The 15,173-nt window shown below is 39.2% G+C and overlaps 1 protein-coding gene across 2 annotated transcripts in view; it reads right to left on the minus strand.

The window, feature by feature from the left end:
• The window catches only part of LOC135324688 (NADH dehydrogenase [ubiquinone] 1 alpha subcomplex assembly factor 2-like), a 59,569-nt gene extending 44,404 nt beyond the window's left edge, over positions 1 to 15,165 (minus strand). Inside the window, exon 1 of one of the 2 annotated variants that reach the window (XM_064501448.1) lies at positions 14,928 to 15,165. In XM_064501448.1, the coding sequence (XP_064357518.1) occupies positions 14,928 to 15,054 (127 nt within the window). In that variant the 5' untranslated portion in view covers positions 15,055 to 15,165. The remainder of the gene's footprint in view (positions 1 to 14,927) is intronic. The other variant, XM_064501447.1, reaches the window with a different exon arrangement.
• Positions 15,166 to 15,173: the final 8 nt, after the last annotated feature.

Raw genomic sequence — 15,173 nt, forward strand, 5'->3', positions numbered from 1 at the left:
TTCAAAGTTTTTCATTACCTTCTCCCTTACCAAAAAATGTAAATGAAACAAACCCTCAAATTTCAGTTAGTCAAGCTGCAGATGGATTAAGTCTTTACTAATCAGGCTGATCATTACTGTCCATATTTACCCAGAGTTCCTTCCCTTATGTATCAAACGCTTTGTGGAAAAAATCTTTCTATCTCAACTACCCGTCATACACTCAAAGGCACAAGATCATGGCTTACGACTCATAAGCATTATATGCTTACCAATAAAAAGAGCAAAACTTGTAATAAAATTTAAACTACACGGATGGGAGAAATGCTGCTGCAGTAGCCAGAAAGGTACTAGAAAATTACAGTGATAGCTGTTGTTCTTTGCCCATGACTAAAGCAAATCTGAAGTAGTTTTACAGGAGAGTTTTCCTTTATAAGGTCAATAACTTGAAATAACTGTACATAGGCAAACATATTTCTCCAGTAACTGTAACTGCAGTAACTGAACTTCATTTTTTCCTAATATAGCTCTTCTGCCTCTTTCGGTTTCAGAAGAGATGCATCTCTTTTTGGGATTTTTTGGTAGGATATGAAAGAAACAAAACAGTTTTCTACAGAAAATGAATTTGCAGTAAGAAAGAAATGAAATATTTGAGATTCCCTAACCTTTTTTAAACTTAGAGATATACAAAGAGACAGATAAAGTAAACAGGGCTGACAGAAACACTGACCAGGAAACATCACTCCCATTGGATTACACTGAGTGGCATCATTGTAACAGTAAGGATATCTATAACCCACTTAGCACATAAATCCACACCTGATCAATACACAGAATATATTGAGCTGGTAGCTCATTAATTAATGCCTGACGGTATTTTGTCTGGACTATTTAATATGCCTATTCTGTCTAACTAGCCAGGAAACCAGCTCCCAAAGCCACACTTGGTTTCAGGCCATGCCTGCCAACTCAACAAAAAAGTTTAAAAGTTGATACAAGATTTATTCCCTCTCCTCACTCATCCACGAATAGGATTTGCACTTTACTCATCTGAGCAGAACAAAGCACCACATGGCATTTGCCTTTGGCTTTCACTGTGCGTACTATTATAATTAACAATTTCTCTTCTTCTGGCTCACACAATTTATTTCCATTTAATTCTCCATTTACGTTTACTTAGTTACACTCTTCATTCAAGTTATGGCATATCTTCCTACTACAGAAGGATTTCCTCTCTGCAGGATTTCCTCTTTGAACCCAGGGTAATATATCTACAGGGATTCAAGAACACTTGAGCAAGGGAACACAATCCCTTTCAGCTCAGAAGAGGTCAGAGTTTGCAAGGAGATATATTTTAATCACCAGGTACTTTGTCTTGATTACCAGAGGTAATGTAACATTGTGTCAGCATTTCTATTACATCTTCTTTAAAAGAGTCTAGTGACCCAGCTGTAAAAGCCTGCTGCAAGCCAGAGTTTACTAACTATATTCAGTTTGCATGGTAAGGAAAAGTACATAGATATTGGTAAGCAGAGTCTGAAACAATTAATAAACACAAACTTCTCGATACTCCAAACTCTCGAGCCAAGACAATTCAAACCAACTTTTTGAAGTTACAGATGATTTTAAAAGTGTTTGTGGGCGGGGGGGGGGGGGGAAGCATACGAAATAAGTTTTCCCATCGGAACAGACTGATAAATTCTACCAAGCAGCAACTAACATAAATCCGTGACAATCAGTTTCCATCTTCATCCATCCATCTGATTCACTCTTCTCCTTATCTGGAAGAGGGGCTGGGAGTGGGGGCAGTAAATTCAGATTAACGCAGCTGTGTCTTCCTACTGTTCTTCACAGTAAAGTGCATGATCCGTTACAATAAGATTTTCATAGCAGCGTGCCTCCAGGGTGAAAAATAAGATCATTCTTTAGAAGTGGACATCCACAACAGAGTATCTTAGATATCTCCATCTTCCCTTGGATATTATGATATGGGCTTTTGCAAAAGAAACCAAACAATCAAAAAATTATTTGTGATGACTCCCATGGTGAACCAATAATGTGGTAAAACTCAATGCAGAGCCTTTTTTGGATCTTGAGACAGTAATTCATACTAACAGTGCTGATTGCTTCTGTACTTTAACAATTCACAATGAAAACATATTACTACAGCATATTTTGATAACTACTGTTCATACAGAATATATGTATATATGTATACATATAGTAAGCCTACTATATACAATGTAAGTATACTAGCAAAGCTTAGAGACATACAAAGGGAATCACAGTTCACGAAAGCCAGTTTAAAGCCAGATCACCAGCCAGGGCACAGCTGTCACTGAGGTGGGAGCTGTTACTGGTTGAAGCTCTCTTGTTCCCTCCCTATACACACAGTAACTGGCTTGAACAGCGCCAGAAGTTTTGTTGCTTTAAACAGCTAACTTTAAAACAGTGATCACTAGCAGTCCAGCTACTGTAAATCAACATATAGGTATACATGTACGGGAAGCTGAAATGCACAGGGCACCTGTCATTATTTTGTGATGCAGGCATGGAATAACAAGGAGTAAGGGTATGCCTGGCCACAAACATTGTCTTTTTGTGTAACCACTCTTCATTTACAGCTTTAACCCATGGTTCTGTAAGAGAGATTTGTAGCTGCAAGGGAACTCTGAACCTTAACCGTATGCATTCCACCAGGTCTTTCCATAGTTTATTTCTCCTCCTCATTTAGCAGGATCCTTGTCTTGGCTGCTATGAGCCTTTGGGGTGCTGCTCCCTGATCCATAAAGCAAAACATGATAAATAACAATCCTGTCCAAATGGGAGGCAGGAAGCATTTAATTTGCTACACAACAAAACATGAAGTAGCAATTAATCTCAAGGGATTTATATTTAATTTCTTCCCTACATAGGGCCTTCCTGTTGCCATTGTCAAATCTGAAGATTCTTGACCATGCTGTTCAGTTACTGCTTTGCACTAAACAAACAAACAAAAAAAATGGATAAATGTAAATACTGTATACCGATAAGGGTGAGAAAGGAGTGGGCAGAACTGGGTGGGCAGGCTGAAAAGCACTAGTGGTGTTCTTGCTGTTATTCCAAGCTGCCTCATTAGATCATCTTAATTTAAGATTCCTCAGTGGAAAAGAAACAATTATTCCATGGCACTGGGAGAGAAGCCTCAATTTATGCCCTGGACCTTTTTGCCATCTTCTTTCAGAGAAGCAAATAAATGACTGATGGGAATAAATAGCTACTACAGAGGACATGGGAAGTCAAAGTTGCTTAGAAAACCATGTTGTTTGAAAAACTCTACATGAAGAGGTTTCTGCTGCAAGACTGAAATAAAATTCAAGCCAATATAAACAGGCTAGTAGATTTAGAGGCACCTATTTGCCAAACAGGCATTTTTCTTCCAGTATGCTTCTAGACAACATCCCTATAAAAATACTGATTATATGCAAGCAACGGACTCTTATGTATTTGTGCTCCTCCATTCTCTCTACCAGCCATAACAATCAAATACACTTTGGCCAAGATGATGCCATTTTCACTGGCACCTATTTTCTCTTTTTCTCTAGACACCAGTGAAAGGATGTGACCCCTTTCAAGGGCATTAGTTCCACCACATTTAAATGTGTTGTTGGCTGCATTTTCAGGGTGCTCCTCAGGCTCTGCTGTGGTCATCCTGCTGCCTACTGCTATACAACTTTGCATTCTACCTTTCTGGCTAGCAGTTCAGTGGACCAACTCCCTCCACCCCCCACCCCAAATTCAATATCCCTCTTACAGGTACAAAATGTCAATAGGTCCATGTTCTTCACAAACTCCAAAGCTTGTGATACATTCATTCCTTACAGCATTGATCACCGCCTCCAGAAATCTGCCAAATTCATCATTTCTTTGACCTTTCTGCCTGGAAGCAAATTTCACACTGGCTGCAGTTCCTTTTGATGGTGCTTCCAGATCTTCTAAATTGAAGAAGTTAAAGTTAACTTAGTCCTTCATTTCAAGAAGGAAGAAAATTATTACACCTTGCACCTCACATGCATATGGCCATAAACAATGAACACCTGGAAACTAAGATCAGACTTCTCTATTTCATCTAATTCCTCTGTCATGATCCTTTTTAAGTCATGCTCCTTTCTGTGCAACTCCTGTACCAAGAGGCAGAGCATGAAATCATTCTTCCCTTTCCTCAAAGCAAAGCAGTTCTTATCTTTCTAAATCTGACCTTAAAACTATCAAGCCTCTTTTGACGGAAACTATATTTGGTATTTTAACGATATATATTTTTTATCTGTGTGTGTGTGTGTGTGTGTGTGTGTGCGCGCGCGCACGTGTGTATCTGTGTGTGTGTATATATAAAAATATATATTAAAAAGAAACACACACAAAAACTTATTGTAAACGGCAGAAGTCAAAATTCCTTACCGCCTCCTCTATTCTTCAGGACAAACTGAAAAGGTTAAAGTGGCCCACAGGGTAGCGTGCCAGCCTTCCTCAGTTCCTTTTATTAACCTCTCTTTTACTAAGATTTCCCAACTGCAATCTCTTGTTCAGCTCTTTACTCTTCTTATTCTACCGATTCCTTTTCTAAAATAATAATGTAGCCCCTCCATTTTTTAATGTTTTAATTTTATTCCTAGTCTTACTTTACAGTAAGAAAACATTTCTGAAAAAGATTATGCCAAATAAGCTACAAACAAAAGTGGACATCGAAGATAAATATGAGAGTCACAATTTGCAAAGCATTTCGACAGTATTTATGACCTTGTTAATTCAAATTCATATAATTAATGAGCTGAAACTAATTGTACAGACATCTTAAAAAACTGTTTCTGCCAGCTACAGACACACTTCAAGTCTATGATGTATGTTAAATTTGTTCTTTAGTTTGGTAATACAATTTCAAACACTAAAGCTTTATCCAAAGTAGGCAATTTGTTCTTTCTTACCTATATTAATGACCAATTTTTTTCTCCTTTTGCACCAGAAAAATGGAGTCAACTAAGAATTTTCCAGCTATTAAATACATTTATTTAACCTAAGTTTACCGTTTCTTTCACTACATATAAAAAGAGAAAGCTACTAACACAAAGAAATTAAAAATACATATATTCTTACTCTGATTTTTTACTGTCAAATGGACCTCAAAAAAAAAAAAAAAAAAAAAAAAAAAAAAAAGATCAGAACTGGCTATCAAACAAAAACCAGAATAATTAAAGGTATAAATGCACAGCATATATAGCTTAATAGTGGCAGGAAAAATTCAACAAGATCAGCAACTCAGTTTAATATCAATGTGCAGTACACACCAAAGATCAAACCCAACCCTAGCAACAGATAACATGCAAGTCACTGCTTGTCCATATGACTACTTATTGCTATTCATAGTTTTCAAGTCAGTGAGATTAACATATCATGTCTGCTGTCAATTCATTTTTGGCAGCTGAAGGAAACAACATATCACTGCACCCAAACAATGTTTTTCAAATATTAATGCTTTGATAATCTACACTCTTCACAGTGTAATTGCTTTTCTGCATAATGTATCACTCAGACTGAGAAGCTATTTTGTCATTCCAGAATTACTGTTCTAGAAGCTGGCAGTCTGCAATGCAAGTTTTATTTCTGTACAAATACACATACACACAATTATTTTAGAGTTCCATTTCTTTGTTATGAAGTCTCAACTGAAAGGAACATTCAGTAAGCAATGGCTATACACCATTTATGTGGCAATGGTGCCACCGTCTGGACAAATCTAATATTGTCAACTATTATCTATTTCTATACATATATAGTTATATATATACACACACACATACACACACACATACACACACACACTCTCTCTCACATCCAATGGATACTTCATATGAGATATAACACTTTCTAGATACTCTTGTTTTCATAACCAAAATAATTAAGTCACTTAATTTGGCTTCATCTTCATTAATCATAATTTGAATTCTAAGTTTCCTTAATGTCTTAGAATTAGCCATGTGTAACTAAAACGTGTTTATTAACTTTCAACCTATACTTGAAAAAACTAGCTTGCAACCTGTGATATCTGCAACATTTGATATACCATTCACAAATGCTGCATACCATCAGAATCAGTTTCTGGCTCTTCCTCAAATATTCATATATTGAGAAAGGTAACATTCAGAATCAAAAGCAAGCTGTAGCTCTAACCTCAGAAAACATGCTTTGGAGATGAGATGTTCTTCCTTCCACCCAAGCATATATGCTATAAAGCATTTTGGGAATGTTTTATAACCTAGTCTTCACCATAAAATTTTGGAAAAGAAATAGTAAAATTACTCTACAGTTCTCATACACTGAAAGATAACATGACACTATACAAAACAGGAAAAAAAAAAACAGCAACAAAAAACCACCACACGGGAATATTTTAGTCCCAACAGAATTGTAAACTTTTCTAACTTTCATTAAAAAAATTATGTATTTCTATTAAAGTCTGGATTCTATAAGATTTAGGATATCCTACATGTTTCACACAATTGATCAATTATCATCTTTTTCTCATATGGCTTATTACTTACTTGTACGTTTCTGGTTTGTAGAGAAAAACAATTGACAAGATACAGGACCTAAATGTGGACCTAATTGAGCATTCCACATAAAGAAAAGGTTTCCATGCAAGTCAGTGCTTACATTCAAATATCAGAGCAACAAACTTTAGGACTGAGATTTAGTAATGTAACTTTTCAGATAGTACTTACAATAAAAATATTAGTAATTGGTCACCAATTTTAAATGTAGTTTTCCTTTCAATTCAATTTTAATACCACCAAAAATACAGCAATTCATCCACTACCATGCTGAAATAAAACTAAAAGACTAAAACTCTGAAGAATAATTCAAGCCAAGTTTACCTGCAATGACTTCACCTTGTTTTTTCATCTGGCAAACTGAAACACATGCTTTGCCTGCCAGCTTTTGAATTAAAGCTCAGATCATCACAGAATCAGGCAACACGAGGCCCCTAATACAGGGTTTATGCAACATAAAAAAAACAACAGATACAGAACGCTCCAGGCTTTTTCCAGATACTTCTGGTAAGCTGCAGCTCCAAACCAAGTCTAACGTCCGTCTACTGTTTCCCCTTTTGCTCCAAAGGGAACCACAAAGCTCAAGCCTTTTCTAGGATGACTATTACCTCAACAAGAATTGACTACTTTAGTGATTGGTCATTCTTCACTGACTTCTTGGAGTCCTTTGTTTTAGTACTTTTAGCACTGATAAATAATCATTTGAACAAAACTGCCTTTCTGTTATTCATCTACTGTTCTTAGAAAAACTTGCCTATTCATGTATTTCATAGAGCACTCATTTTAACTCTCAACCATCACAATAAATGCCAGTACAAATGAAGATACTGAAAAGATAGGGTTTGAAAAAGAAGCTGCCCATGAACCAGCCTGAAAAAATATGAAAAATATATACCAGACCTTAAACACTTAGTGCCTCTTATCCTCCTGTACTTTTCCTTTTTTAATAAATCGGTGTTAAAAGTCTTTATAAATAAACCTTTTAAAAGGAAAATGTAACCATTGATTTCCTATAAAATATATTCTGTTGTAATAAATGCATAAGTTGTATGAGAAATTTGTGTTGTAATTAAAAAAATAAAAATGGTTTAAGAATCACTCTATGTTAGATGGAAAAAACAATTCATTATGTAGCAATGCTATGGTGATGCCTTGACAGTTATGCTATACAATAAGAAAAATAAATGCATTACATAGATAAATCTAGTCTGTTTAGTGAAATACTTGTCTGAGATACTGAAATGAGTCATCAATCACTGTTACTGGACTGTCTGCTCCCATCTTCTATCACATCCAGTGACTATCACACCGAGGACTGGCAACTGAAGAGTCATCTCAGAGTTAATGAATTATGCTGGATGTTCCTCTCAAGACAAGCACAATGCAGTTGCACTATTCAATCACTGTTATCACTTTTTTAAGGTAGTCTTGTCATGTTTCACTTGTAGGATATCCTTAAATACTACCATGTTTTCTTCCAAATAAGTCTACCCCACCACAGTGTTGAAGGTTTGGCTTTATTTTGAAGATCAGTTTTCCCCCCCACTTTAAAAGTCCCTGATAAATATACTACACAACTTCAGTCCCATTGCATCTGAACTTTGACATTTGGAGAAAATTAACTATTCTGATGCTCACAAATTCTTTTGTATTTCTGTTGGCAAAAATGGTTCTTTTTTCAGGGTTTTTGCCTTGTCTTGGCACTCGTAACAGATTTTTCTTAGCTCTTTTTCTATTTGTAGCAATTCCTTCCTTCTTTTACTGAATCACTTACTTCTTACTCTTACAGTCTGTAGAGTCTTTTAAAGTTGATCTTCTCTCTCTCAAAAGAATTAATGCAACTGGACTCACACAGTAAACAACTCAATTTTACATTTTCCTTCCCTGCCTTTCCAAGATGCCAAGCCTTTCTCCATTCACGCAGTAGAACAGTCCTACCCTTGCAACTCTTATTTTTGCTACTACTCTTCAGACCATTCTAAAGTAAGACAAAACAGCTGTTAAAATCACCTTTGTATATCATGACAGCTGCTACCCCTTTTTAAATTTCCCCCAGTGATTCCCTATACTCCATTGAAATATATCCAAGTTGCTAGCTCTCCTTCTACTAACTGGAGTATTCAGTGACAGCCAGAATCAGGGATTTGAGACAACCATCCGGTGACTAGGTAAAGGCAGTCTCAAGATACAGTTGTATGTCTTGAGTTTGATGTGGCCATCCCAGATTTTAGGACATTTTTCAGACTATGTCTACAGTAGCAATTTGATTCAAAGCAACAGTGTGGTTTTGTAATGAATCTCTTTGTTGTCTATTTACCACACACTGTTTTGGTTCTCAAAGTTGTTTTTGTGCAGACAAATTGCCTTTCTTCAGAATGAAACTAAACCAGAATCTCCACTTCCAAAGTATTTCAAAACTTGACAGGATATTATGTTCCGCAACAATATGAAAGACCAGTCTGCAGCGTTCACCCAACACTCCCCCACCACTTCAGAGAACTTCAAAATGCATATAATGTAGATGTTCAGCCCACAGAAACAAGCTAAATTTAATCTGAGGTAAACTCTCTGAACCACAAGTGATAGAAATGCAAGGAATCACAAAATGGTCGAGGTTGGAAGGCACCTTTAAAGATCATCTAGTACACCCCCCCCCCCCCCCCCACTCAAGCATCATCACCTAGGACATGTTGCCCAGGACCCTGTCAAGATGGCGTTTGAACATCTCAAAGGAAAGAGGCTCCACAACCTCTCTGGGCAACCTGTTCCAGTGCTCAGTCACACTCACAGTAAACAAGTTTTTCCTCATGTTCAGATGGAACTTCCTGTGTTTCAGTTTGTGCCCGATGCCACTTGCCCTGTCGCTGGGCACCACTGAAAATAGTCTGGCCCCATCCTCTTGACACCCTCCCTTCAGGTACTTATACACATTGATAAGATCCCCCCTCAGCCTTCTCTTCTCCAGGCTGAACAGGCCCAGCTCTCTCAGCCTTTCCTCATGAGAGATGCTCCAGTCCCTTAATCACCTTAGTCACCCCTTGAAGATTACAGCAGAGAAGGCTGTTTAAACAGACTGGGGCTATTGTGGCTGTTCTGCCTTTGCCATCTTGGTTTTTGACACCTTGTTTTCTGAGGAGACTCAACATCAACCATTTGGACCCAGTGATCTGTTCTTACTGTGCCTTACTAATGCAGACATAGCCCCAGGGTCCAGGAGAATCCTGGACTACAAAGTGAGAGAGAACAATTTGTAACTAACAGAAACAGATGGTAAGTTCTTTGCACAACAGACTCCCCTTGTCAATGAACAGCGCAACCCAAAAGAAAGTTGTCAGCCAGCTTTCACTTGAGGCACAAGGAGGCATAGATACTGCGTGCCATGCACTCTCACCTCCAGCTGAAGGTGGCAATCTCTGCTGGTCAAGAACACTCAGGAGTGCGCACAGCCCCACATCTGGGTCCTGGCAGACCCAGCAAGTCTAGGACATGAAAGAGAAAGCAGCAGTAGTCTCTGTTTTGAGCCTTTGTTTTCTCCAAGGGCTTATTTGCTCAGGTACAGTACAAATGGATAAAAACAGATTAGGCCTGGCATTGTGCCAGAGCTAATTAGTCCTCCCTGAATCTGGAGTACAGCAAAGCCTGGTGCAGACGCTGAAGTGACCCTGCAGTGGAAACTGTACACAACAGCTTAGTGTCTCTACAACATTTTCTCCAGAACTCATTTTCTTTTCAGTGCTGTCCCCACCCCCCATTTGTCTCTGTATGGCTTGGACACAATGTAGAATGTGAATTACATATGCTGCAAATTTTCCTAATGTACAATAATAACTACCCACATTCAAAATACAGAGGCTACTTCTTCAGTGCAGTTGTCCTTTCAGCACCCCCCTTCCATGTTTTTAAATACTTAATATCTTTAGAAACTGAACTTCAGAAGTTTTCTGTATGTATACCCTTTGTATTCTGCAGACTAAAATAAGTTTCTCCCCACACACACTATCTTTAAACTTCTTTAGAAAGAAGTCTACATATAACAAAGAGATTTAAAAAGAAAACAAGCCTCATGGGATAATTCATTCAATATAACTACCAAGCATTCCAACACAAGAAACTCTCCATAGAATCTATTTCAAATGGCAACAGCCCATCTCTGTAGGCTTTCTTTTTCAAAGGCAACCATCTAGACATCCAGAGGTTATTCCCTATGCAACAGGAAGCCACTTCCCATCCTTTTTTTAAAAGGCACCTGGCTTCTGAAGGCAGAAACCAAAAAAGACAGAACAACCACGTTAGTCACAGTCTCTTTGAACAGCCTTGTTACTATAGTTTCATCACCACCGGATTGGAAACCAGAGGTTTGACACAAAAGCCCACAAATCCTGTGTGACACACTGTACACCAGTGTGCCCAGCACAAGATGATGAGAGCATATTACAGTTACTACTATTCAAGGGTAGTGGGTGTAACCACTTGTAACCACTTTCCTACAAAGTATATCCATAGTGCTAGCACGAACTAACTTATCCTCAGCCCCAAGATAATAATACAAACATAAGGGAGAATTGATGTATTTTCCTGTTATGCAACAGACCAAACTTTTCTCTGCTCATACCAAAAGAAAAACAATGTTAGAACCTCCATCCACAGAAATAAGCAGAAATTACAGTGGAACCAAATTACCTGTGGGCAGGGAAGTTTAAGGGATATTCAATCTCCTATATCCAAGTAAGACAAAGTAACACAGGACTACTGTCAGAGGCTGTAAATCTAAATAAATAAATAAATAAATAACAGAATATAGACACGAAAATTATTTGAACACTATTAATATGATAGATGATTTGTCACTTGTGTAGGTTCATCTTCTCAGAACCTCTTAATAGCTAAATTTACACCCAGCACTCATCTTTTAAAAATAAACCTGGCTTGATCCCAGCTGATGTGCCAGCTGAATTCTAATCCTGTCCTAAGATGCTCACAGCTACTCCCAGTTTCCTCCCATACAGTTTGGCCTGAAAGTTTAATAAAAATAATTTCTTGTTCTTCATCCACATCACTAACACAGCTTTTGAATAGTTCTGTACCTCGACAGACAGCTGGTAGATCCCTGTGGACACTCCCCTCCAGCTGACAGGGCACCATTTCTAACTGTTCTCTCAGAACATTTTCCAACCTATTATGCATCTACATAGTAAATTCATAACCCACGTAGTCTAAATTTTGCTCATGAACAGGTCTCAAAAAGCATCAAACACCTCAGGTCAAAACACAGCCCCTTTCTTATCAATAAAGCATTGCCCACTCAGAAAACAATTTAGACTGGGAACAAAAATTGTCAAATCAGCAAGTCCATATTGGTTTTTACTCATTACCTTGCTATTTTCTATATACTTACAGGTTGCTTATTTGTTCCTCTATTTTTCCAGCTCCCAGGATAGTTAACCTGATTCATGGGGGCACCTGAGTTCATGATTTAGCCAGGTTAATTCATTTCTAAACTTCCCAGCTTTCCTCCAAAATAGGGTAATTCATATTTGTGCCTTTAATACTTGGGGGAGGGAGGGCAGAGTACAAGTACCAACTGTCCTACACACCTTTTTCACTCATTCTTTTTAAATGCTCACAGGATCTCTCCTATCAATTTCCTGAATTTATTGAAGCCGCCTTGAAATTTCTTGATGCACACTGTTTTTACTCTCCTTATTTCCCTCCTTCCTTAATGATTATTACATCCAGCACTTCATGGTCAAGTGTGCCTGGTTGTAACAGTGAGCTCCATCATCACAAAACAAATCAACAGAATTAAAAACAAAATTTAGACACTTTTATGAATAAGTTTCACCCATCAGTTTCTTATTTCTGTGAAGAAACCTTGCTTTGATCATTCAAAGTTCTTTCATTCCGCTGATGTTGAGTGTTTTTTTTTTTAAAGACACATCTACAGCCACAGCTAGTACCTAGTGTCACTAGGTGATATATATGACATTGAATTACAGAATTTTCAGAAGTAGTATTTTAATATAGAATTTTAGTGGTAGTATTTTGCATGTGTATTTTCCAGAAGAGGAAGAGGGAATTAACTGTCAATAAACAAACACATTTATGGAAAATGTGGTATTACCTTCAAGCATCTCAAGTTGCAGTTTGTAAAGCAAAATTATAAAACATGTGAGAGCCTTTAGAAGATTTATAGAAGAGCTGTTCTCACTGATTTCAGTCAGGGTGGTAACTGCAGAGGTCTTATAGAAGAGCCAGCCCCATTGTTAAAAGCAAAATCAGTGCAACTACCTCTGAAGTGTTACACTTAATATTTCTAAAGTTCATTTGATGAAAAAAATGGGGATTTAAAGGGTATCATGACATGTTCTTAGATCTAACTATCTCAGATCATTACTAACTTTAAAAGCCTTTTACACTGTCCTTCTATAGAGTTCAATAACCATGTCCTACTCCCCCTACTCTCTTACTGGTGCTACAACCACTGTACAATAAAGTTCTAAATAAAGAGCTTGGTCAAAGTTTCAGTAGAGGGCTTTCATTGTGAAACACATGTTGGCATAAATATCTAAAAAAATACTTCCACTATTTCTGATAAAACAAGTCATTTTTACTGGTTCATAAGGACTGACTCTATAATGATTTCATAATCATAGATAAGAAACATGACCATAGGTTTTATTGTTTCTTGCAACATAAGCTAAAAGACATAGCTGTACCATGGACAAAAGTTATACAGTAGTGTTTCTGCAGTCTCTCTTGTTCAGGATATTATTTCATTGCTTGGGACCTCTTTGCTGTCAGAAAGCTGTCTTCTCCTCTCCCAGTTGAATCTGAAATTGTGTTAGTTTACATTTACTGCTATATTTTAATTTAAGGTACCTATGCTCCAACTTGGAAGCAAGCATAGACAGACTATCTCCACCAGTGTTTCCAGATGTTTGTGTTTGCTTTTTTTGACTTTCTTTCCATCCAGCACACCAGGTGATGACCTCCTGAGTAATGAAACAGTTTTCAGCTTGCAGACCTACTCCATGAATGTATGAAACCCTCTCAACTTTTACACAAAGTTGCACAGAATACAGCTTGCTTTCTTTAGTAACCTTTTGTGCACCTCTTAGAAACCCACCATGAACGCCAACAGTGAGAAGATGAAGATCACAAGCTGAAAACGAGAAGCAGAAAGCCTGAAATTGTTAGTGTCATTTTAACCCAGAGGAAATCCACACAGCTGCTGAAAGGGTGTCCACATCCTCTTCCCAGATGCTTGTTCGAGCAGACCTGCTTTAATCAAATGTCCATGGTTCATGAAGCTGCACAGCAAGACAGATCTAGAACCTGCTCTGATGACAAACTAAATCCAAAAGAAATAACTTGTGTCTGAGGAGAAGGTGTGACCTGCCTTTCAGGAAGGGCCCTGACTTTAAATGACTGACAGCCTCAGACTTTCTGCTCTCATTCTTCAACTTTGAAGAATATCATGTTCAGAAAGTCTCCACAGCCTGGGGATGCTCTAATTGATATGATCATACACATACAGAGTACAGCAAGCAGATGAACAAGCCTGTGCAGGGAAAAGGAACACATTGCTGTTAACTATATTGTAACATGTGCACTTAGAAACCTCCAGAGAAGAAGAGAAGCTGCATGCAATAAATTATACGTGGCTGTGCAGCATAAGCGTGGCCTCTGCAGAGAATGACATGAGGACATGCTCCAAGAATACCTAGCCTCCTCAAACACTGGCAGAAACCTAGAAAACTATTTCTCCTTAGAAGTTCAGTGAACATACACAGAGAAATCCAACTAAATGTATAATCAGCAGTGTCTTGAATGAAGAACAGTCAAGATGTTTACTGCTGCCTACCTACTACAGGCTGACAGTATGCTCTAAAATCTTTCGATGATGGGATTTAGCATTTTCCCACATTAAAGCAACAGTCTAATCAGAAACTGAGTGTTGCACACAGCTGGCCCACCCTTGGTACCTTTCGCAGCTGCACTGCTTCTCTCGCTTGGAAATCTTTCTTCCGCGTAACTCGGGCAGCAGCGGCAGCCAAACTACCCTGCAGGCGCCAGCAAGTGTCACCGGCCGGGCAGGGCGCGCCTCGGCGGCCCCCGGGCCGCCCCCCGCCCTGCCCCTGGCGCTCCGCCGCGCCGCGGCCTCGGCCCAGCAGGGAGGACGGACACACACGCGGACACACACACGCGTGGGTTCACACACACACACACACACACACACACACACACACACACACACACACACACACACACACACACACACGCCTTTCACTTCGCCCCGCAGCGCCACCGGCCCCCCGCCGCCGCCCGCCTCGGGCGCTCACGCCGCCGCTCCCCACCGCGTACCTGCGCGGGTCTGGTGCTTGGGCACCCGGTAGTACTTGTTGCCGAACTGGTCGGTGCCCACGAGCTCCTTCGCGGGCCCCAGGAGCCGCAGGCGCAGGGCGCGCAGCGCCTGCCACGACCGGCTCATCGCGCGCCCCGACGGCCCTGCGGGGGAGCGCTCGCGTCACGCGCCCGCCCCCGACCAGCTGACTCCGTCCCCCAAAGCCTCACCCGAGCCCGGCCGCTACCCGCCGGTGATGGGTGCGT

Source organism: Dromaius novaehollandiae, chromosome Z (genome assembly GCF_036370855.1).
Source record: "Dromaius novaehollandiae isolate bDroNov1 chromosome Z, bDroNov1.hap1, whole genome shotgun sequence".
Classification (NCBI taxonomy): Eukaryota; Metazoa; Chordata; class Aves; order Casuariiformes; family Dromaiidae; genus Dromaius; species Dromaius novaehollandiae.